At 61.1% G+C, this 22,094-nt stretch overlaps 1 protein-coding gene across 2 annotated transcripts in view; it reads right to left on the bottom strand.

Annotated features, from left to right (window-relative positions):
* KCNK3 (potassium two pore domain channel subfamily K member 3) overlaps positions 1-21,239 on the bottom strand; it is a 32,088-nt gene extending 10,849 nt beyond the window's left edge. For both annotated transcript variants that reach the window (XM_062210159.1, XM_062210160.1), the window contains exon 1: positions 20,957-21,239. In XM_062210159.1, coding sequence (XP_062066143.1) covers positions 20,957-21,239 — 283 coding nt within the window. The remainder of the gene's footprint in view (positions 1-20,956) is intronic.
* Positions 21,240-22,094: the final 855 nt, after the last annotated feature.

Genomic DNA, 22,094 nt, shown 5'->3' with positions numbered 1-22,094 from the left:
GGACCGCTGTGTGACCACAGGCGAGAGCGCCCCCTCTGGGCCACGGGGACTGCTGGCTGCCCAAGACAGCACGCTGGGCCTCCCGCTGCTTAGGAGGCTACAGTCCCAGCCCGCTCCGAGCAGATTCGGCGGACAGGGTGAGGACCCCTGGGCTGGCCTGGTCAGCCCAGCCCTGAGTAGTAGTAAGCTCCCAGCTGAAGCACTGGGGTGCTCAGAGCCGATGCCAGACAGACAGAATCCCGGCTCTGCCCTTTCTCCTCGGAGGTGGCCTTCCCTGACCCAGGGCTACGTGGAGTCGGGGAGGAGGAAGCCGCCTGTCCCCGGCTGAGTCTCCCAGAGCCTCCGGGAGCCTTGTTCGTCCTTGGGATCTCCCTACTGCCTGCTGAGCGCTGAGGAGCCCCCAACACCCCTCCTCCACGCAGTCCTGGGGGCCCCGCTTCCTTTCGCGGCCTTGGCTGCTGCTTTCTCATTTCGGCCCCGTTTGTCCGCTCCGTCTCCCTGTGCACACCGAGGCTCCTGAGGACACGGGTGGCGGCTCAGGGTCTGGCGTGCGGTGGCTAACAGTGAGGCTGCTGCCGCCGCCGCTGGCAGCGAGGGCACAGAGTGTTTGCATGCCAGACGGCGTCTTAGAGCCTCTGCACCTGCGATTTTATTTAACCGCCACAAACATTTTAGGAGATGAATCTCATCTCCATTTTAGAGATGGAAAAACTGAGGCACAGAAAGTTCCCGTGACTCTTCCAGGCCACACGGTTGGTAATGGCTGAGTCAGGGTTCAAGTTCAGGCCTATCACCTCATAAAGCCTAGTCAATGTCAGAGGAGTGGACGCTGAATTCTGGTGGGCAGGTGCACGGGGAGGCTGAGTCGAGAGGTTGGGGGACCTGGCCCGGGCCACCCCGGCCTGCAGCAGATCCAGGCCTTCTGAGCTCATTTTCTGTTCTCTTTCTTCCTCAACTTGGTGGCCGCCAGGTTCTCTGGACTGGGGACAGGGACTCAGGTCCCTGACCCTTCTGCGTGGGACCTTCACGAGTTGTTTCTCTGCAGGTTGTTGTGGGCAGCGGGTAGGCAGATGCTCACCCCAGCCACAGGTCCCCCTCCTCCCAGCCTGGGATAACTGTGCACTGGATCTCCCTGGGGGACCCCTCCACTTGCCGGAGCCAGAGACAGGAGCTGGCAGCCTGAGTCTGGCTGCAGGTCCCAGTGGAGCTCCTGGAGAGACACCTGCCCCAGCAGAGGGGGCCGGCTGCCTGGGGAGGCTGAGTCAGAGGCGGGGGCCCCTGGAGACTGTCGCACTTGGCAGTCCTCAAGAATATCAGCTGGAAAATCAGGAGGCGAAGAGGGCTTCGTTCCCTCTTAGCTTGTCTTCATTAATTAATTAACTGAGTCAACATTGCTTAAGCATCTACTCCTCCACGCCAGCTCCGGGGCCAAGCGCTGGGAGCGGATGCAGAGCTGCAGTGGCTGGGCCTTGTCCGCTGGGGACAGAGAGCCACCAGCAGGCAGGTGGACAAGAGCCTTGGTCATGCCAGGGGCTGTCCACTGGAGGGGGGACTGTGGGACCCCCCAGAAGCAGGACAGGGAGTTGGAAAATAGCAAGCGCGCCAACCTCCCTGCTGTGAACTGGACATTTGCTGCCCCTGGCAGCCTCCGAAGGGGCCCCTGGACACGGGGACGTGGAGTTCAGGGTTGGTGTGAGCACCCGGCTGGTGTGCAGAGCCGCTGGACCCTACTGCTCACCACGGATGGGCTCAAGGTCCATGCCCAAGGCCACGCTCTCTTTTCCCCTCCCTCCTTCCTTGCTTCGGCACGTGTTTATTTTGCCCTTTGCTAGTTTAAAAAATCAGCTTCATTTGAGAACGCTTTCATCCGCACAGAATTATTGCAGGGAGCTCCCTTGTTTGAACTCGGCACCTCTTGCACGAGGATGCCGTGCCAGCCACGATGCTGTCTCCCCGTCCCCCCCCCAACTGCCTTCTCCCACGGAGCATGCCTCCTGCTCTAGGCCCATGAGCGTGCCCAGCGGCAACCACTACCCGAGGCCACCACAGGCCCCGCAGGGCAGGATCTGACCTTGAGTGGCAATGCCCTGCATACCGTTGGGGCTCAAACTACGTGAGGATGGAGGGGTTGTCCCAGCCAAAGACCCTCTCTCTCGAGCCGGCCGTTACTTTCAGCCAGGGGTTGGCGGGCGGCCCTGCAGGTTCTCAGCTGGGACTCCTGAGCCAGGGAGTATCGGGGGACTGGGACACAGGGCACAGGGCCCGGGAGGCCATCAGGCTAGGGTGCCCACCCCTTCTCTACCTCTTTGAAACCATCCCCCCTCAAGGCTGGGCCTGGGCCAAGACACCGTGGTTTTCTCCGCTAGGAATTGGGCCGATGGGCTGAGGGCGGGATTAGCTCTGGGGAGCTGAGCAGCAGGGTTGCAAAGACTTGGGTCCTGGCTGGGACCCAGGGGAGTCAAAGCCACGTTCACGTCTGTATTCCAGGGAAGAGACGCAGAGGGTGATGGGAGCAACACAGAGATAAGACTAACGGGGAGGAGAAGCCCGGGCTTCTGACCGCTGGCTGCGTGGGGCTGTTCCCTTTCTGAGATCCGGCCCAAAGGGGCACCATGCCTTGGATAAGCCCCGTGCCTTGCACCCCGGGGGAAGCTGGCCCCTGCTTGGTTGCACAGCACTCTGTAGAGTTAAGGAGATTCCTGCTGCGTCCTCACAGCAGCCCCATGCGGTGCCCGGGGCCGGGCGGGGGCCCTGGGAGCTGGCGATGATGATGTCTGCCAAGGCCGGGCTACACCTGGGTCCCAGGCCTGCTGCTTCTCCCACTCCATACTGCCTCTCTGGTCCCCTGTCTACGAGGTAGCGGGGTGACTGTACGGTCAGAATAGTGGCCAAGTATCTCATACAGGCCTGGTACACGGAGGACCTCAGGAAGCAGGAGCTGTTATATTGTAATTCATTCTCTCTCTCTCTCTCTCTCTCTCTCTCCATCCCCTAACACACACACAATGCAAAAGCAGCTTTGAAATCCATGCATAGTATTTTTCATAATACACATTTTCCGTAAACGTTTTGAAGACCTCTTGTAGGCGTGGATTTCAACATTTTTTTTTTTGTTTTTGGTAACAAAATACACTCAGTTTTTAATTCCATTTTCCATGAACTTTTTGCCGTACTCTCCTACTTTAAGCGGGGCTCTGAGCTGCCGCTCACCACCCAGGACCCTCCTGTAGTCTGCGGACTTCCTGGCCCAGCACTCGGGCTGCTCATGCACGACCTGACCCGCCCCCTGGCCTGCTCTCGCTCCCCCACTCCGGGCCCCCCGTGTGCCGAGGCTCCTCTGCACCTGCACTGTGCTCAGAGGGGCCTGCTCTCTCCTCGCTCCCCCACTCCGGGCCCCCCGTGTGCCGAGGCTCCTGTGCACCTGCGCTGTGCTCCCCTCTGAGCACCTCCTCTGGGGCTGCGGCTGTCTGCAGTTCCCTCCCTCGTCTCTTCTGCCTGCCAGGGGCGGCTGGTTTGCTTCCCTGGGAAAGTTTCCCCAGCCCCAGCTGGGAGGCTGTCCCTTCTTCTGGGCCTGGCATCTCCCCTTCTCACTGGCCACTCTGCACACTGCCCACCCAGCAGACAATGAAGCCGGCCTCGATGGGTGGCGCTGGTCCATCACCTGCTCCCTGCACTCCTTCCCGGTCACAGCCAGTGGCCCAGCCAGCTCCGGGCTGCAGGGAATTCGGAGGCAGCTGCCAGGAGGTGTGACAGGAGGTTTTTCTTAGGCACAGCAGCCTCCCCAGGGCACAGGGGCTCAGATGGTGGTGCTTGGCCCAGTGCCCAGGAGAAAAAGGACTCTAGGGAACAGGGACCTCATCCTGGGGACAGCTGTTGGGACCTCCTCTCCCTCTGAACCAGCCTGGGGACATGGGGTCCTCCCCCCAACACCCACACAGGTGTGCAGGCTCAGGCATGCACACACACTTGGACCAGCACCTGGGCTGTCCCCCACAGCGGCCTTTTGGCACGACTCCATCACACAAGGCTGACAATACCAGGTCACATGGGCTGCAGGTGGACAGACCAGGGAAGCTAGGGAGTCGGGGCCTCAGTGAAGGAGGTGGTCCCCCGTTGTTCCCACACGTCCCGGCCCTTAGGGATTTAAAGAAGCCCCAGCCCTGCATCCTCCCTCCCTCCCAGTGGATGGACACAGACTCCTGCTGGAAGCTGAGATCCCAGTGCTCTCCATGGAAACACACTTCGCTGGACCCACACTCTGCTGGAAACAATCCTTGCGCAGAGGGAAGCGACTCACACCTCTGCCTTCTCCCAGCCTGTCCTCAGGGAGGGACAGCACACAGCTGTCCCCACCCTCAGGGACACTGCCCTTCCCATGAGCAGGGAGGCCGGCGCCTCGCCCCAGCCTGACCTCTGACCTCTGACCTCTGCCAGCCTTCCTTCCGCATCGCTGTGACACTGGCCAGGCTGGGGTCTAGTCAGAGTGACTTGTTGCCTCCCGTGGCCTACACAGGGCGCCTCGTTATGCATTGGTGTCCAGAGCTTGCTTTTTATGGTGCCAAGAGCTGCAGGCTGGGCGGCGTCCCCAAGACCCAGGCAGTCTCCCGGGGCCCAGCTCTCTCTAGCTGCTGCCTGGAGTGCTGTTGTACCCCCTCTCCCCGTCCCCACGCGGCTCTGGGCAAGCTGGCTTTCTCTGCACTTGACTTTATTCAAATGATTGAATGCCCCTGTCACCCTCCTCCTCCCCAATTCCAAACAATACTGGCTAACATTTATACAGCGCTTACTACGTGCCAGGCACTGCTCCGAGCAAGCTAATATATAGACCACGTTTAATCCTCAAACAGCCCTATTCAGGGCCGACTATTATTATCCCCATTTGAAGATACAGGAACCGAGCCACAGAGAGGTCAAGTACTTGCTCAAGGTCACACAGCCAAGTACGTGCAGGGCTGGGCTCTTCCCTGCTCCGTTCCCAGCTGTCTCTGGGCAAGTGGGGAGCAGCGTTGGAGCCGACTACATAGCTCTCCATATGTGTGTGTGCTTCTTACCTTTCTTGGTCCCCTGAGTGCCCTGACAGCAGGAGGGGCAGGTGTCACCATGGCTCACCCCAGTGAGAAATGAGGGGGCCCACCTCGGAGCAGGTGAGGTGACACGGGGAAGGTCACGTGGTCATGCCATGCGAGGCTGGGCAGAGAAATGGGGATTTCCTGGAGGTCTTCCTGGCCCACCTGCTAGCTCCAGGCTGGACCCCGGCTTCCAGTGCAGCAGGGCCCCCCTCCTTCAGCAGTCCAGTGAGGGGGCTGGTGAACTTGGGCTCTCAGTGGGGGACCCTGGGGCAGGGGCCTCGCTTGCTCCACTCTGTTCCCGGTCTACGTTGGCACGGGCACCTGGACAGGGCAGCCAGCCAGCTACGTGCCAGTGTTACTTTAAAAATAAACCAGGGAAGAAGGAGGCATAAAAATACCCCCGGGGATGTGTGAGGAGCTAATTACTGCCGGCCCCTATCAGGGGCCTCGGCGGTGTCTGGGTGTTAGGTCTCCTTTGCTCCACGCTGCCTGTTGGGAGCTGAGTACCAGATCTTGCCTCTGGGGGCAGGGAGGCCTTCAGAACCCCAAGGGCCAGGGATGGAGGTAGCTGTGGGTGTGCTGGGCCCCAGGATGGGCAGCCCAGGGGTCAGCCCCGGCAGCGAGCTCAGGTCCCCTGGCTCCTGCTGTGGACGCTATCTTGACCCTGCCTCATCTCTGGGCCCTGCTTGTGACTTCCCACTGGGATCATCCCGGCTCCCCAAGGGTCTTTGAGATCCTGAGCCCCTCCCTTTTCTCCCAAGTGTGCGAGGTGGCGGCAGCAGCCAGGTGGCTGCTTTTGCCACTTACAACTCCCTGTCCATCATGTCTTCTCCACGTCCCTCTCTTGAGAAGAAAGAACTTGGAGGTGCTTCTCAACCCATCAGGGGTCTTCCTGGCCACCACTCCTGGCTGCCTCCGGGCCTCCCTGGTGCTGAGCTGGGCAGCTGGGGAGGCGGGGCACACCCTCGCCCGGCACATGCCCCAGGGCTCTTGGCAACTCTTGCACCCCCCACCTCAGGCAGGAGGTGTGGGAATATCCTGGGGTGACCGCGAGGGAGGGACATGGGCCCAGCCAAGGACAGAGCTGAGGACGGAGGAGCAGGGATCAAAGAGAAAAAGCAGAGTTTTCCAGAGCTTTCCCAGAGGAAGGAGGCAGAGGCCAAAAGTGCCGGGAGCCGACAGAGATGAGATCAGAGGACAAGGGTGGATGGGAGGTGGGGGCGGGCAACAGAGCGGCAGGAGCTGCTGTAGGAAGGGCAGGGGCTCAGGACTTTGGCTCTTGGCGGGGTGCCCTGGCCGTGGGCCTCATGTGTGTGGAGTCGGTATAGGGAGCACTACCTCCCGGGCTCTGCAGGTGGCTGTGGAAAGACCTAGAAACAGGGTGCCGGTGCTGTGGTGTAGCAGGTAAAGCCATTGCCTGCAGTGCCGGCATCCCATATGGGCACCGGTTCAAGTCCTGGCTGCTCCTCTTCTGATCCAGCTCTCTGCTGTGGCCTGGGAAAGCAGTAGAAGATGGCCCAAGTCCTGCACCCACGTGAGAGACCCGGAAGAAGCTCCTGGCTCCTGGCTTCAGATGGGCACAGCTCTGGCCATTGCAGCCAACTGGGGAGTGAACCAGTGGGTGGAAGTCCTCTCTCTCTCTCTCTCTCTCTGCCTCTCCTTCTCTCTCTGTGCAACTCTTTCAAATAAATAAATAAATCTTTTTTTTTTTTAAAAAGAGACCTAGAAAGAGGAGGAGCTGTGGTATTGCTGTCCCACCCCCTGCTTCTCCTGGAATCTGATCCTCCTGTCCCCCCACCCCCTGCAGGCCCAACAAGTACAAAAGATGCCCCCAACCCCCTCCCTTTCGCTCGCTCCTGGAATGAGCTGCTGACTGGGGCGGTGTTCGGGGTAACGGCTCCAGTGACCCCCGTGTTGCCAGATGCAGTGGTGGTTTCCCTGTGGTCGGTGGACTTGACCCCCTGACCGCTGTGGGTACAGCTCACTACAGCTGCTCCTGGCCCCAGCTTCCTCCCCAGCTCCTTCCTTGCTGGTTCCCCTCCCCCCCCCCCCACCCCCGTGTCAGGGTAGGGCTCTCTGCACCAGCTCCCTCTCATCTAGCACAGGACTTGGCATCATTTCTATCCGGTGACTCCCGAGCTTAAATCCCGGCCTTCAGCTCTCTGCTGTGGCCAGGGAGTGCAGTGGAGGATGGCCCAAGTCCTTGGGCCCTGCACCCCATGGGAGACCAGGAGAAGCACCTGGCTCCTGCCATCGGAACAGCACGGTGTGCCGGCCGCAGCGCGCCTACCGCGGCGGCCATTGGAGGGTGAACCAACGGCAAAAGGAAGACCTTTCTCTCTGTCTCTCTCTCACTGTCCACTCTGCCTATCAAAAAAATAAAAAAAATAAAAAAATAAAATAAATCCCGGCCTTGACCTCTGCCCCCAGCCGCAGGCTTGTCCATCTAGCCACCTTCAGGGGTGTGTAACGAGCACCTCGCATTTCACCTGATGTCTACTGCACAAGTCTTGGATCCCTTCACCAAACCCGCTCCTGGGCAGGTTCCCCTTCCCACGCGCTGAGTCTTCACTGTCCACGCACTGCTCAGCTCAAAGCCCCGGGACCTCCTTGACTATTCTGTTCCCCTGATTTCCGCAGGTCTCTCCCTCCTCTCCCTGGCACACACATCTACCACCTGCAAGCCTGCCCACTCCACCTCTCCAACACAGCCTCACTCCACTGGCACCCTCCACCTCCCTGGCCCCCACCTGGCCCAATCCCCTGCCATTCTCTCTGTGAGTTACTAACTTGGCCTGGCTGGTCTCCCCACTTTCCCACTTCTGCTGTAACCATCTGGCCTCCACAGAGCAGCCAGAGCGATCAGGTACAAATTTAAGGCATAGCAAGTCACAGCCCTGCGAAAAACCTCCAGTGATACCATGGTCTGAATGCGTCCCCCCAAGATTCCCAATCATCAGTGCAATGGTGTTTGGAGGTTGAGGCTTTGGGGGCATGGAATGCTCACGGTGGGTGGGGATGAGTGCCCTTTTCCAAGGGGCTCCAGGGAGCTGCTTCGCCCCTTCCGCTGTTTGGGGGCACAGCCAGAGGCACCACCCCTGCTCCAGGAAGTGGGCCCTCCCGGGAGACGCCTTGGTCTTGAACTTGTCCGTTTTGCTGCAGAAGCCTGAGCAGACCAACACGAGTGACAGAACCAGCGAGGGCCCTGCAGGCACCAGCCCTCCCATGTCCCCGACTCTCACCACCTCTGCCCCCCTCCTCACGCAGGCCGGAAACTTTGCACTTGCCGCTCCCCTGCCTGGAAGTCTCCCGTCCCCGTCTCTGCCCTGTGGCCCTGGCTGCCGCCTCTCCTCCCCCCCACTCCGCGCCGCTTCCCCTCGCTGCCCTGTCAGGCATTCATTCCATTGAGATGGCGCTGCTTATTTGTGATCACAGAATTTAATTTACTGCCCATCTACTTCCTCTGAAGTGTAGCCCCCGGGGAGAGCAGTGGCTGCCTTTCTTCCCTGCTGAGTCCCTGGGGCCCAGCCCAGTGCCTGACACACAGGAGACGCTTAGAACCACCGAGCCGGCGGAGGGAGGAGTGTGAGTGAATTGGGGGCTCCGAGGCCTGGCCTTGTCAGTGAGTTGCTCTGTGGCTGCACCCCCAGCCCCTGTGGCTCATCTCTCATGGAGGAGAAAAGGGTCTCCCTGCCTCAGTGGCTCTCACAGGACCCGAAGGACCCCAGGGATCACCATGAAGCTGTTCACTGCCCCTTGAGCCCTAGTCCTGCAGCAGGGGCCGATGGCAGCCCCTGAACACGCTCTGGTGCAGCCACAGACAGATCAGAAGCACCAGAGGCTCGGCAACAGGCACCTGCTCCATGCCCCATAGACACGCTCAGATGCCACACCCCGCTAACCCCCTGGGGGAGGGCGAGCAGGGTGTCAGCTGCTGGGGCCCTGGCAGAATGGCTCAGGTCCAAGATGGCTCCCTCTGCAGCTTCGCTCCCGGCCCCCCCCCCCCCCTTGGAAGACGCCAGCTGGGGTCAGCCTGCTCTGGGCACTGCTGTGGGAGCTGCCGCGGGAGCAGGCTGTGTTTCCGGCTGGGCGGCTCCTGCATTCCAGCCATCCCAGGGGCTGGGGCATTGGACTCGCTCTGCTGATAAGCCAGACCTCGGCTACAGGCAGAGATGCTGTCTTTCCAGAAAGGGGTGACTGGGAGGTCCTGGACAAGCTCTATTCTTGGGAATGGTCACAGAGGAAGTCCTTCCAGGGCTCGGCCAGCGTGGGGTGAAGCGGGGACAGGAGCAGAATTGCGGATAGTGTGTGTCTCGGAGGGGAAGGCCAGGGGAGGTCGGGCAGGCAAGTTCTGAACTCTGCGGGGCTTTGGCACCCACAGCGCGATCCCTCGCAGACAAGGCCAGGGGTGCCTGGACCCAGGGCGTGCTGTCAGGTGGGAGCAGAGGACCAGTGGAGTGGCCCGGACATCCCATGTGTCTTAGCTCAGCTGCCCTAAGCCAGGTCATCCGTCAGCCACAGCGAGGACGTGTAGCCTGACCCTCTGGGACCTGCGGCCACAGGCCGGGGACAACAGGAAGATAAGAGCTCAGGACTGGGGGCACCGAGCTGGACACAGTGGCTCCGAGGACTAGGCCACTACTGGGCCTGGGTCTAAGTTTCCTCTCTCTCTCTCTCTCTCTCTGTGGCTTTGCCTGGAGGTGAACCAAGGACAAGAAGGGCTCCCGCTCCAGAGACCCGGGGCCCCCGAAAGGCTTACTCTGATCCTCTCCATGAAAAACCCGTGACCCAGAGCCAGGCTGGAGCAGGGCTGTGCTGGCTCAGCCTGGCCAAGGTCCTCGGGTTGGTTCCTGGCTGAGGGGGTCTCCTCCTCCTCCGAGCCCCTCCCGAGCACGCGCGGGAGAGCAGGCTGAGAGCTGGACCCACGTGGAGGGGGGCAGCCTGAGCCCATTCAGCCCCTTTCTCCGCCTCTGCTTTCTCCACCACCTGGCTCACCCCAAGAGCACTGGCTTGGGAGTTAGCAAAGCTTCTTCCCCAGCCTCCCTTTCCGTGTTTCTGAGACGCCAAAGCAGCCCAGAAAGAACATGCCAGCAGCTGGCGAGTGGCCCAGGCTCCCCAGTGCAGACTGCTGATCCTAACAGGCTCTCTTCTCCCCTGTGGGGCCCAAACCTGGCTGCAGAGCCCCACCACCTGGGGAGTCTCTAAGCCGCAAAGCCTCCAGGGCTTGCCCCAGCCCTCATGAATGAATGAACTGGAGGCGGGGCCCCAACACCCACTGCTCTCCCACTCCGCACAACTGCTGCTGCTCTGGGCACAACCATCTGACGGCCAGCACAGCAGGGCCACCACTGGGGAGCAGGTGAGTCGCCCAAGTCACCCCCAAAAGGCCCCTCTTAGGAACAGTCCTGCTGTTCCCATTTCTTTCTTTCTTTGTTTCTTCCTTTTTTCCTTCCCTCCCTCCCTCCCTCCCTCCCTCCCTCCCTCCTTCCTTCCTTCCTTCCTTCCTTCCTTTCTTTTTTTGACAGGCAGAGTGGACAGTGAGAGAGAGAGAGAGAGACAGAGAGAAAGGTCTTCCTTTTCCGTTGGTTCACCCTCCAATGGCCGTTGCGGCTGGTGCACCGCGCTGATCTGAAGCCAGGAGCCAGGCGCTTCCTCCTGGTCTCCATGTGGGTGCAGGACCCAAGGACCTGGGCCATCCATCCTCCACTGCATTCCCAGGTCACAGCAGAGAGCTGGACAGTTCCCATTTCTAGTTCAGGTTCCCACCCTGTGCAGTGGGATGGTGCTGGCAAATGCGTGGAACCAAGGCCAATCCCAAGACAACCAGCCGTCCCCTCCTTATGGCCAACACTGCCCTTTCTGCCGTGCCCCTATCATCTGCACTGTGGGGAAGACCCAGCTTCAGCTATGTTCAAGGGTGAGGGCAGTTGGGTTGCTGGGAGAGGAGCTGGGTTCAAGGCTGGAAGGTATGGATTTGACTCCAGCCCCTACCCTTGGTTGACTCCAGCCCCCACCTGGGTTGCAGGAAGTGACCTCATTGTCCAAGTGCACTTCCTTCCAAGTCCACTTCCTTCTTTGGCGCAGTAAGAATGATGACAACACCTACACCTTGGGGTTGATGTGAGGGTCAGAAGAGATACCAGATGACTTTGGGCACAGTCCCTGATCCCCTGGGGCCTCAGGGTGCTCGTCTGTAGAATGGAATTATTATAGCACCTCACCTCTCTCCCAGAGTACAAGGGCTGAATGAGGGAATGCATACCAAGAGCTCAGTCCAGAGTCACCTCCCAGAGAATGGCAGCCTTGGTTTAAGACTGTGGGAGGTGAGGGAGGCCCTGGAAGGAGTGGCAGTTTCACACCGGGTCTCAGATCTGCAAGGAACAACCGTGGAAGAGCCACTTGTCCCACTGATCCCACCTGTACTTTGTGGGCCCAGGTCCCAGGGAGCTCACTTGCCTGGGCAGAGCTAGGCCTGTTCTGGAGGGGAGGGTCGGCCCCGAGAGCCTGATCTGGCTCTCTGGAGAAGCCCCCCGAGATGGCCCTGAGATGGTTATTTCTGAGCCAGAACCGGGGTCAGGAAAGAATGTTCCTGAAGAGGGTCACCGCGTTCCCACCGAGCTCTGGAGCCTTGAGCAGAGATCAGGCAAGTGGGCCACTTGTGATCCTGATTGTGCACCGTGGGGGGGTGGGTGTGAGAGCAGAAGCGAGAGGCCGTCCCCGCGGGAAACATCACATCCCCGCCCCCACCCCGTGTTGGTTGAGGACAAGTCACCTCCCACAGCTCCGCACCTCCCCAGGGGCTCCTGTGCACCCCCAGAAGGCTTTGCTGCTACATCTGAGCTCCAGCGGGGACCTTTGGCCCCAAGACGGAAATGGGCAGGGGAGGGAGTGGAACCTCTCTCTGGGGACCAGCTGTGGGCTCTGGGTGACCAGGGTAAGGGTGAACTGAGGCAACCAGGGCTCAGGTGGCCACTACCCTTGGCGTCAGCTCAGGTCACGAGGCACCCATGGTTCAACTGGGGTCACCAGGCACCCACTGGCTCAACCAGGGCTGGGGACACCCCCTGGTCAGGATCCGGAGAGGCTGGTCTGTCACTTCCCTCCTCCCGTGCTCATCAACTCAAGGCCACCCTGAAGAGTCCAGACCCCTCTGGGGTCTGCTCCCGGCCACCTCTTCTCCAGCACACTCGCGCCCCTCAGCCTGCTGTGCTGACCCTTGCCCCGGAAGCTCTCTCAGCCAACTACCGCCTCCTGAAGTCCTCACTCACCCCTGCAGCCTGCCTCAAGTGCTACCTGCCCAGCGCCCTTGGACTTGGCATGATACCACTCAGCCAACGCTTCTCAGGAGCCCCAGACCCTCGCTGCTTGGGAAGGGCCCAGGGCTCCGTTTCCTGTTCTCCTGGTGCCTTGGCAGTGCCTGGCGCACGAGAGATCTCCAGACAGCTCTGTGATTTTTGGTAAACTGAACTGAAACGAAGGCTAAAGCCAGGGCTGGCACTGTGGCACAGCAGGTAAAGCCCCTGCCTACAGTGCCAGCATCCCATATGGGCACCAGTTCAAGTCCCAGCTGCTCCACTTCCCATCCAGCTCTCTGCTATGGCCTGGGAAAGCAGTAGAAGATGGCCCAAGTCCTTGAGCCCCTGCACCCACATGGGAGACCCGGAAGAAGCTCCTGGTTCCTGGCTTCAGGTTGGCTCAGCTCTGGCTGTTGTGGCCAATTGGGGAGTGAACCAGCAGATGGAAGACCTCTCTCTCTTGCTTTCTCTGCCTCTCTTCTCTGTGAAACTCTGACCTTCAAATAAATAAATAAATAAATCTTTAAAAAAAAAATGGCTAAACCCAGTTCTCTTTGGAAGATGTCCCAGAGGAGGGGGACACTCCTGAGTTCCACACTGAGTCCCCTACCTCCCCAGGCTGCCTCCTTAAAGATCAAGAAATCAAAGCATCCTAAAGCTGAGAAGAATCTAAAAAGCCGTTCACTGCACCGCCACTGGCAGGGGTCTTTTTGATGTGCCCACCTGGCTAGGCCAGACCCCCAGTTAGTCAATGAAACACTAACCTAGGGATCGTGATTAAAGTCCACGATCAGTTGGCTGTCAGCAAGGGAGCACAGCCTGGGAGAATCTCTGGGACATTCCACTGAGGTCGTCCTAGGGAAGCTGGCCGAGCTTGATCCAGTCCGCGGAGCCGCCTTCGGAGCCGAGCCGAAGAAATTCTGTCTGCAGGCAGCGGCTCTGCCAGGCTACGGGGGAGCTCCAGGCTGCCCTGCCTGACGGTCAGCCCTGTGGATTCCAGATTTGCCGCCCCAGCCTGTACCATCCTATCAGCCAGTTCCCTGCGATGTATTTCCAGATATAGGTCTCCTCCTGGTTTTGCTTCTCTAGTTGAACCCAGATTGCTACAGGTGGCTTCTGCAGCATGCCCGTCCAGTGTCTGCTTGGATGCCTCCTGTGACGGGGAGCTCACCACCTTGTGAGCCAGCACCATGCATCTTTGGTCGGTGTCAACTTGGACAATTCTGCCTTCTATTGGACTGAATGAATCTTTCCGTGGATCCTGCTGGCTCAACCCCGCAGGCTGAAAACAAGGCTGCCCTCTCACCTCCCAGCAAACACACATGGCCTGACGGGTCCAGAGGAAAACAGGCCCCTGCTGCTCCCTGCACCCCCCCACTGCCAGCTGTCACGGGCGAGCGTTTCTGGCAGCCACGGGGCCCCACAGGGGCTGTGCTGTCTGCATCCCTGCCCGTGGGTAGCCACGCTCTCGTTCTGAAAGAAGAAATGAGCCTGCTGCTTCTAGTGGGGGCTGGAAACTCTACTGCCCTTGGGCCTCTGGGCAGTGCTGGGGACTGCATGATGGGGGGGTCCCCAAGATTCACAGGCTGGAGTGGAACTAGGTCCCCGTGGCGAAGCACTCCGGAATGGGATCAGTGCCCTCGGGAAGAGGAGACAGGAGCCCGTTCCCCTGTCCCTGCCCACTCTCCGAGGCCACAGCAGGAAGATGGCGCCCTGGAAACCAGGGAGTCCCCACCGGGCCCTGGGCTGCTGCACCCTGATCTGGGCTTCTTAGCCTTGAGGACTGTGGGGAAGAAACGCGTGCTGCCTAAGCCGCCCTCTGCGGTCACTCGTGCAGTACGGCAGCCCGAGGCGACTGAGCCAGGCAGGGGCCCGGGGCCCCGCTCTGGGTGCCCGTTCTCCATGGATGGAGGAGCTTTGCTGGCAGACGGGGAGGTGGGGTGTGGGGGGGAGAGGACAGCGGCTGAGGACCAGTGGCCTCCTGCTCGCCAGCTTCCCCAGGGGCCAGCCCGTCCCGGCCCCTCTCCTCTCCCCCACCCCACTGCAGGCTCCACAGCTGGTCCCAGGGCAAGGCAGCCTCCGGGAAAGGTCTGCAGCTCTGAGGCCCCCAGCTCTGATGTCGCCACCACCACATCTCTGAGGCTTTGCCCGGCGCCGAGTGGTCTTTGCCCCACATCTCTTGGCTACTCCCAGGAGTCCCGTCTCCGGGTTCTGATGTGCCGGCTGTGGATCAACAGCCTCAGCGTCCCTAGGGCTATGGGTGGGGGCTTGTGTGGGAATGCAGATTCCCAGGCCCGGCCCCAGACCTAGGAGTCAGAATTTGTATGCAGATGCGATCACATCGCAGACTGAGACGCTTTCCTTTGGAGAATTCCACGCTACCGAGCAGGCTTCGTCAGCTTCCGCTCCTGGAACGCTTCCTCTGTGTGGGTGGGGAGGTGACCACTCTCCGCCTCTGCCGTGGCCACAGGGCCGAGAGGTGGGGTGGGGAGTGCACCACTCAGGCAGACAAAGAGCCCAGCTCCAGCACAGGGACAGACTCCCCCGACCCCCACGTGCCCCCTCCCCAAAGGGGAACCAGCCTTTGTGAAGGGTGAGGGTGGGAGGGAAACCCCAGCCTGGCAGGGGCCCCAGGGGCCCAGCCACACAGAGGCCATCTTTCTCTCAGGGACCTCTCCTGCCTCCGGCCACAGCTCTAGCACGTGCCAAAGTGGAGGTGTGAGTTGGGGCAGTAGTTTGGGGCGGGGCAGCTGACCACTCTCTGTGCTGCCATAGGAGGCGTCCATCACGGGGCTCTCGGAGGACCAGAGGATAGTGAGGGAGGCGGGGGGTGGAGGGAGGGAGCGCAGGGAACAGGGCTCAGCCGCTGCAGCCATCAGCCACTGAAGCTCCCACACAGTGAACACAAGGACGGGGGCTACAGTTCCGCCTGGGCCCCATGCTCCACCCATCATTCTGTGCGTGAGACCCTGAAGTCGGGCCTCAGCGCAGCGCCCTGCGGACACCCTGCTACCTACACCATTTGCTGCATCGGCACAGAAAGAAATGCGGGGCTCCATGGGAACATGTGCCCTCCACGCCTGCGTGGACATCCTGGGCCAACTCCCAGCCCTTCTGAGTTCCCCTTCCCTTGACATCCGGGTGACGGCGCTGGCCCCCAGGGCAGCGAGGACACGCTGGTGACGGGCAGGGTGGCCGACAGCGCCCCGCGTGGGCGAGAGCTGAGATCGGCCTTGGTTCGAGCTCGGCCTGGTCCCTGGCTGCTGCCTGGCTGCAGGGAAATGTTTTTACATTTTGTAGAATTACAAAATCCACTCACAGGCTCACCGTTTGCGCTGCCAGCTGAAAGCTGTTTTTAGTGGTGATTTGCGCTACATGCATCTGTGATTGTTTATGTTTTCTTTGGAAATACTTATTGTGTTTGTCCTGTCCCCCTGCGGCCAGGCGTGTGTCTTCTATTTCTGTCCTGTTCTGGCTCCCACTCCCTCCGGGCCTCCGGCCCCGGCCCCTGCCGGTGCTGTCTGGGACCTGGACACGAAGACGGGAGGGTATGGTGAGAAGGACCTTGGGCGGGCCACACCCACTCAGCAGAGGAGGCACCCGAGGGGTGGTCTTGGAAGTTACTGCCTCCACCTGCTGGACAGGAGCTGGGCTCACTGTGGTCACAGCAATGCTTGGGGACACAGCAGCTCCCTTCCAGCGCGCGAGAGCGACACGCACAGGGTTACGATTGCAAGCCCCTTTTGGCATCATGGTCCCATTTAACCCTGGGTGGGAGGGAGCAGATGCTACTCTCCCCATTTTGTAGATGACAACGCAAGCTCACGGAGGCGCCCTAACTCGTTCAAGGTCACAGGGCGGATGTCAGCAAGGTGTGGGTGTGACCAGTGGGCTCTGACGTGCGGGTCAGTGCCCACATCCTATACCACCCTTGAGGAAAGGCTGCAGGGTTGGTGCTGAGGGGCTTGCCCCTGGGGAGGGGGGAGGGAGGCATTGCTGGCTGAGGGTGGGCGCTGGGACGCTGCGAGTTAACCTTCCCAGGAGACGGCCGGAGGAGACACGGACCAGCAGAGTGAGAAGCTGCCAGAGGTCTCAGGGGGGGAGCGGGCTGGCATGGTGCAGGGAATGCCAGTGTGGGTGCCCAGAGGCCTGGCTTCTGCCGCGGCCGTGTGCGCCCCTTGCTGTGTGACCCTGTGCAAGCTCCTCACCTCTCTGGGCATCGGATGACGATCTATGTCACCTCTCACTTTTTTATTTGAGGGCTCTGGGATTTTGGGGGTTTACCTCCCCCTTCTTGAAAAGATGGAAAAGTGACAGCTTGGATCGCCAGTCTAAGGGTTTCCAGGCCACGTGGGGAGGGAGCCCTGCAGGCTGTGCTTGGCGGGGGCAGGGCAGCTGGCGAGGGAAGAGCAGAACAGGAGGCCCCCTGCCCTGGCTGCGGCAGCTCTCCTGTTGCCTCAGAGCCCCAGGATTCCCAGGACCTGCACCTGCTGTGGGAGAAGAACCGGCAGCTGAAGCCCACGGCTGGCCCCGGGGAGCACACGGTCTGGACAGGCCAGGAGAGCGGCAGGTGGCTGTCACGGGTGGGAGCAAGGGGTCCCCTCCTTTGTGGGAGGGGCGGCTTTGCCAGGGGAAAGCCTTGGCTCCTTGGTGCCCTGAGGTGCAAGCCGAGCTCTGGGCTGGAGTCTTGCAGCGGAGGAAGAACTGGCGAGGAGTGCAGGGTGGGGGCAGGTACCATGCTCGCAAGCCCTGGTGCCGCAGGTGAGAGACTTCACCTCAGAGCCCAGGTCTGTCCGCTGAGGAACGGGGGTAAGGGGGCCCCTCTTGCAGGGTGGTCAGGGCAGCAAACGAGGAGTAACGATGCAGCCTGCCAAGGAGTAGACAGTAGGGGCCGGCGGGCTTCATCCTGCTGTGATGCCGGCATCCTCTATGGGCGCTGATTTGAGTCCCGGCTGCTCCACTTCATACCCAGCTCCCTGCTAACCCAAAAGCAGCAGCAGATGGAGTTCCAGGCTCCTGGCTTTGGCCCAGCCCAGCTCTGGCCGTTGTGGCCACTTGGGAAGTGTGCTTCTCTCTCTCTCTGCTTCCGCCTTTCAAATAAATAAATAAATCTTAAAAAGAGTAGACAATAGATGGTGCCTGCTGCCATTATCACTGTTGCTGCTGCTGTTAATAAAAATGATAAATAAGGAGGCACCTGGAAGACGGGGGTGGTGGTGAGGTTTCTGCCGTCCAACCGTGTGGCTCCGGTCTCCGTAAGAGGAGGAGGTTGTGCCAGCTCATCCCCAAGCCCCCTCCCACTTGACAGCCCCTGAGCTATGAATAGGTGGGGCCCAGGCCCTGGAGGAGTCTGGTGACTCAACAGCTAGAGAGGTTAGGTTTCCCGAGAAAGAGTTTGTGTTTGGGGACTTGGTGCTCAACAAAGGGAAGCCAGGGACAGGGCTGGAGGAAGCCGCGCAGCCAGCGGAGACCGTGACTAACAGGTGAATGACTAAGTCCAACCCCCTGACCTTCAACCAATCAGGGCTGCCCGTGTGCACCCCGCAAGCTGGCATCCCCAGCACATCTCGGCTCTGCCAGGCCCAGCTGAGCCTGGGCTTAACGACATATGGAAGCAAAGGAAGCGGCCAAGAGACCAGCGGGGAGCGAGCCCTGGGGCTTGGAGTCAGAGGACCCAGCTCTCCGCTCTGACTCCGCTGCCTCCCAGCTGGGAGATGCTGGGGGAGTCTCTGGTCCCAGCCCAAGCCTCCCCACCTTCATCTGGATAACAGCGCTAACATAGCCTGCCTGGCAGCTTCCCTGAGACTCGGGACTGGGGACGAGAGCACTGTGGCCACTCACTAGGTGCTGAACCAACGGGACGTTCGGTCATTATTCCATCCCAACAGGACTCCAGGGTCTCAGAAGGAGGCTCCCAAAGGGGTCAAGTGGGCAGGAGCTGTGGCTGTTGGCTTTGGGGTCAGGATCAACATAACATCAGTGGAACTCAAGGCCCCTTCCAACCATCTGATGACAGCCCTGACCAAGTTTTCTTAGAGCAGAGCCCTTGTGGACAGCTTCCAGCTAGGTGGCATGGCTGGACTGGGAGGTGACGAAAGGCCATGGCTGGTTGGGTGGCACAGTGCATGGGCAGTACCAGCCAGGTGCAAACCTCCCCCCCCAACCCAACACGGGGTGAGCTGATGCTGGTTTTCTTTCTGCCCTGCGCTTTGAGAAGGAGTAGCTACCAGAAGGGTGCTCTGCTGGCTCCAGCCCCAGCTCTTAGCATCACTTTTGCTAGGAACCCCAGCACTTCAGGAAACAGCAGGGAAAGGGCAATGCCCTCGCATTTCTGGCCCCCTGCAACCCATCGGTAGCCTCTGAGTGCTCATGGCCAGCCCGTGGGTACTGCGCCAAAGAAGGCAGCCCTGGGCCCTGCCCACATGGAGGTTAATTATCGGGTGATTAAAGAGACAGAACACACCCCTGCTAATGTAAATAATCATTCAAAAGTGCTTGAACTGCTCCACCCAGGTCGTCCTGACGCCGAGGCTTCTACAACTGCCCGGCGCAGTGGCCTAGGAGGTTCTGAGCTGAGGGAGGATTTGCCAGGCACCTAGAAGGTTAGTTTGAATGAGATAAATAGCAGACCGAGGGCAAGGTGCTCCCGACAGGCACATGTAAGGGGCGCTCAGGGGACAGTCTGGCTGCAGAAGAGGGCGTGTGAGGAAGAACAGAGAACTGAAGTCAAGAGACAGAGCTTGGAGCCAGGGAGGCAGGTGCTTACAATCTGGGATGCGTGTGGACCAGATTCTACAGGCAACCGGGAGCCACTGGGGGCTTCTGAGAAGAGAACCGGTCTGGTGGGACCCATGCTTTGGGAGAGTCTTTCCAGCAGCATTGTCAGGGAAGCCGGCCTTGCTGGGGGGAATGGGGCAGGCGGTGAAGAGGTTACTGTGGAGCTGGGGACAATGGGATGGAGAAGGAAAGGGCAAGAAGCGAGGACCGGATGTATGGGAAGAGGGAGATGGAAGGTATACCGATGCTCACTATGATTCATCAAACAGCTGAGCAGCTACCCAAACCTTGGCAGGTGGCAGTGGGGTCCCAGACGGGAGGAGACCCAGGGACAAATGGGGCCTGGTCCTTCTCAAGGAAGCAGCTACCTCTCTGGGAAGACCTGGGATTGAGCATCCTCCCCTAACTCTCAGGGTCAGCAGGACCCAGAGGTGCCCCATCCCCACCGCAAGGCCCCTTCCCTCTCTCTTCTAAGAGGTGATCCAGACACCACACAGCATAGCTCCCCGTGTTCCCCAGAGAGCAGTGGAGCCTTGGAACAGAGCCCTGCGGTGGACAGACTACGGGGACAGTGTCCAGTCCTGCCTTTTACCCCCTTGATGCCTGTTGACTCCCAGGAAAACACTGCCATCTTGTCATGGGCCATGCCAAATGGCAAGGAGCCCCTGGCAGCTCAGCCAAGACAGGAAGGGGAGAAGGAACGGGAAAGAGGGCGGACAGAGCTCCTGGAGGCATCCCAAAGGGCTTTGGGGGAAGGTGGGTTTCCAATCTCGGAATCCAAGCACGTCAGGGCTGGGAGGTGCCCTTGAGACCATGTTGGCCAACCTCCCCTGTCTGGAGGTGAGCGTGAGACCCAGGCAGGGGAAGGGACCTGCCCAAGGTCACAAAGTGGCACAGTGACGGACCTGGGAGGGGAGTGTGGGGTCTTGGGAGCAGGTGCAGTGTCTACTCATCTCTGGACATGCCAGGTGGCACCCTCAAGAGTCTGGCTGGGGACCCCCTTGTGGGACACCCATTTGTGCGCTGTGCCTGTGGCTATGTTGTCAGAGGATCTGGGTGAGTATGTGGCTTCTTGCACGGTGATCTGCCTTGGTTTGGAACAGAGAACCGGGGCCATTCCTGTGAGGTGACTGTTTTGCCGACAGGGGAGAAGGCTGGCAAGGCTGGATCTGGCTTCCGGCACCAGCTCAGCTGCTCTCAGAAATTACAGGCACTGCCTGCTGGTGACTAAAGTCCTCCCGGACCTGGGCACGCGCGCACACACAACCCGGGCAACACGCACAGGCAGAGACACACACAGCACACACACCCCAAGCAGCTCTCACGGCTGGGGATAGAGGGTGTTCCCGGCACCCAGAGCGCTGCGGAGAGCCGCGTAGGGCGTCCGCCTGCCTCCCTGGGGCCCGCAGGTGTGGACGCGCCAGGGTGCGGAGCCCACGCCACCGAGGGACGCGGAGCAGAGGCGCGCGCCCCGCCGCTCACGCCCAGCGACAGGCTCCAGGGCCGGCGCGGCCACACCCCTCCTCCCCGAGCCTCGGTCGGCCGGGCCTGCCGGTCTCACACACTCCGGAGTCCCCTGGGGACCTCGAGCCGCCTGGCAGGGCCAAGTTAGGGCTGGCCCGGCCGGAGGGGCCGGTCCCGAGCCAGGCATCACCACCTCCTCCTCAGATCTCCAGCCCGCGGAGAAGACCCGCCGGGCTGAGCCCCGGATCCTAAGGGTGCGGGGATGGGCGCCCAGCCCCTCTCCGGGGACCCCAGCTCCCTCGGCGCCCAGCAGGGGTCCGCGCCCCCCGCCCCCGCCCGGCGAGTAGTTACCGATGGTGGTGATGACGGTGATGGCGAAGTAGAAGGAGCCGGCGAAGCGCCACTGCACGCCGGCCTTGTGCGGCTTGAGGCGCAGCACGACGCGCTCGAGCTCCTCGTAGCCGCCCAGGCTGAGGTTGTAGCGCGCCCGCAGCTCCTGCTGCCGCCGCTCCAGCCGCCGCCGCTCCACCATCTCGGGCTCGGACTCCAGCGCGTCGAAGACCGCGGCGCCCACCAGCAGGTAGGTGAAGGTGCACACGATGAGCGCCAGCGTGCGCACGTTCTGCCGCTTCATCGTCGCGCCCGGGCCGCCGCCGGCCCCCCGGCGCCCCCGGCCCGCGCCCCGGCCGCCGCTGCTGCTGCCCCGCAGGCGGCCTGGGGCATGGCTGCGCTCCGCTCCCGGCGCCCGGCACCCGCTCCGCGCCCGCGGCCGCCGCAGCCGCCGCTGCCGCCGCGGAGCTGTCCCTTCAGCACCACCCACCGCCCTCCTCCGCCGGCCCCGCGCCCGCCCCCGCCCCGCGCCCGCAGGCCGCCGCCTCCCGCCAGCCCTCCCGCCCAGCCAAATAAGGACTGGGGAGACGGCCGGCCGAGGGAGTGAGGGCGGGGCGGCGAGCGGGAGAACCCAGGCAGGACAGCGGAGGTGGAGGGGGGGAGGAGAGGGAGGGAAGGAGAAAGAGACGGAGAGAGAGAGGGAGGGATAGACAGGGGGAGAGAAGTGGAGGGAGAGACAGGGAGAGAGGGAGGGAGGGAGGAGAGAGAGAGGGAGAGAGGGAGAAAGGGAGAGAGGGAGAGAGGGAGAGAACCCGAGGCACAGAAAACTAGCCAGAGAAAGGCAGATCTAGGGGGAGGGAGGCGTGATTCAGGAGAGAGCCCCCGAGGTAGATGGGCAGACACAGACGTGGAAGAGAGAGGCAGGCAGAAATCTACAGAAGGGAAGTTGAAGCACAAAGAACAGAGAGAGAGAGAGAGAGAGAGAGAGAGAGAGAGAGAGAGAGAGACTCTCTGAGAGCTGGAGATAAACGGATGCCACAGAAAAAGATGCAAAAGCAAAGAAGGGAAAGGAGCAGAGGGGTCCCCCCACCACCACCAAACCACAGCTGTTAGGGCTGGAAGGGACGATGGCCTGGCTGTCCTCCACCTCACTATACAG

The sequence above is a fragment of the Lepus europaeus genome, chromosome 13 (genome assembly GCF_033115175.1).
Source record: "Lepus europaeus isolate LE1 chromosome 13, mLepTim1.pri, whole genome shotgun sequence".
NCBI classification, from domain to species: domain Eukaryota; kingdom Metazoa; phylum Chordata; class Mammalia; order Lagomorpha; family Leporidae; genus Lepus; species Lepus europaeus.
The sequence above is the reverse complement of the archived record's forward strand: the minus strand, read 5'-3'. Positions and strand labels throughout refer to the sequence as shown.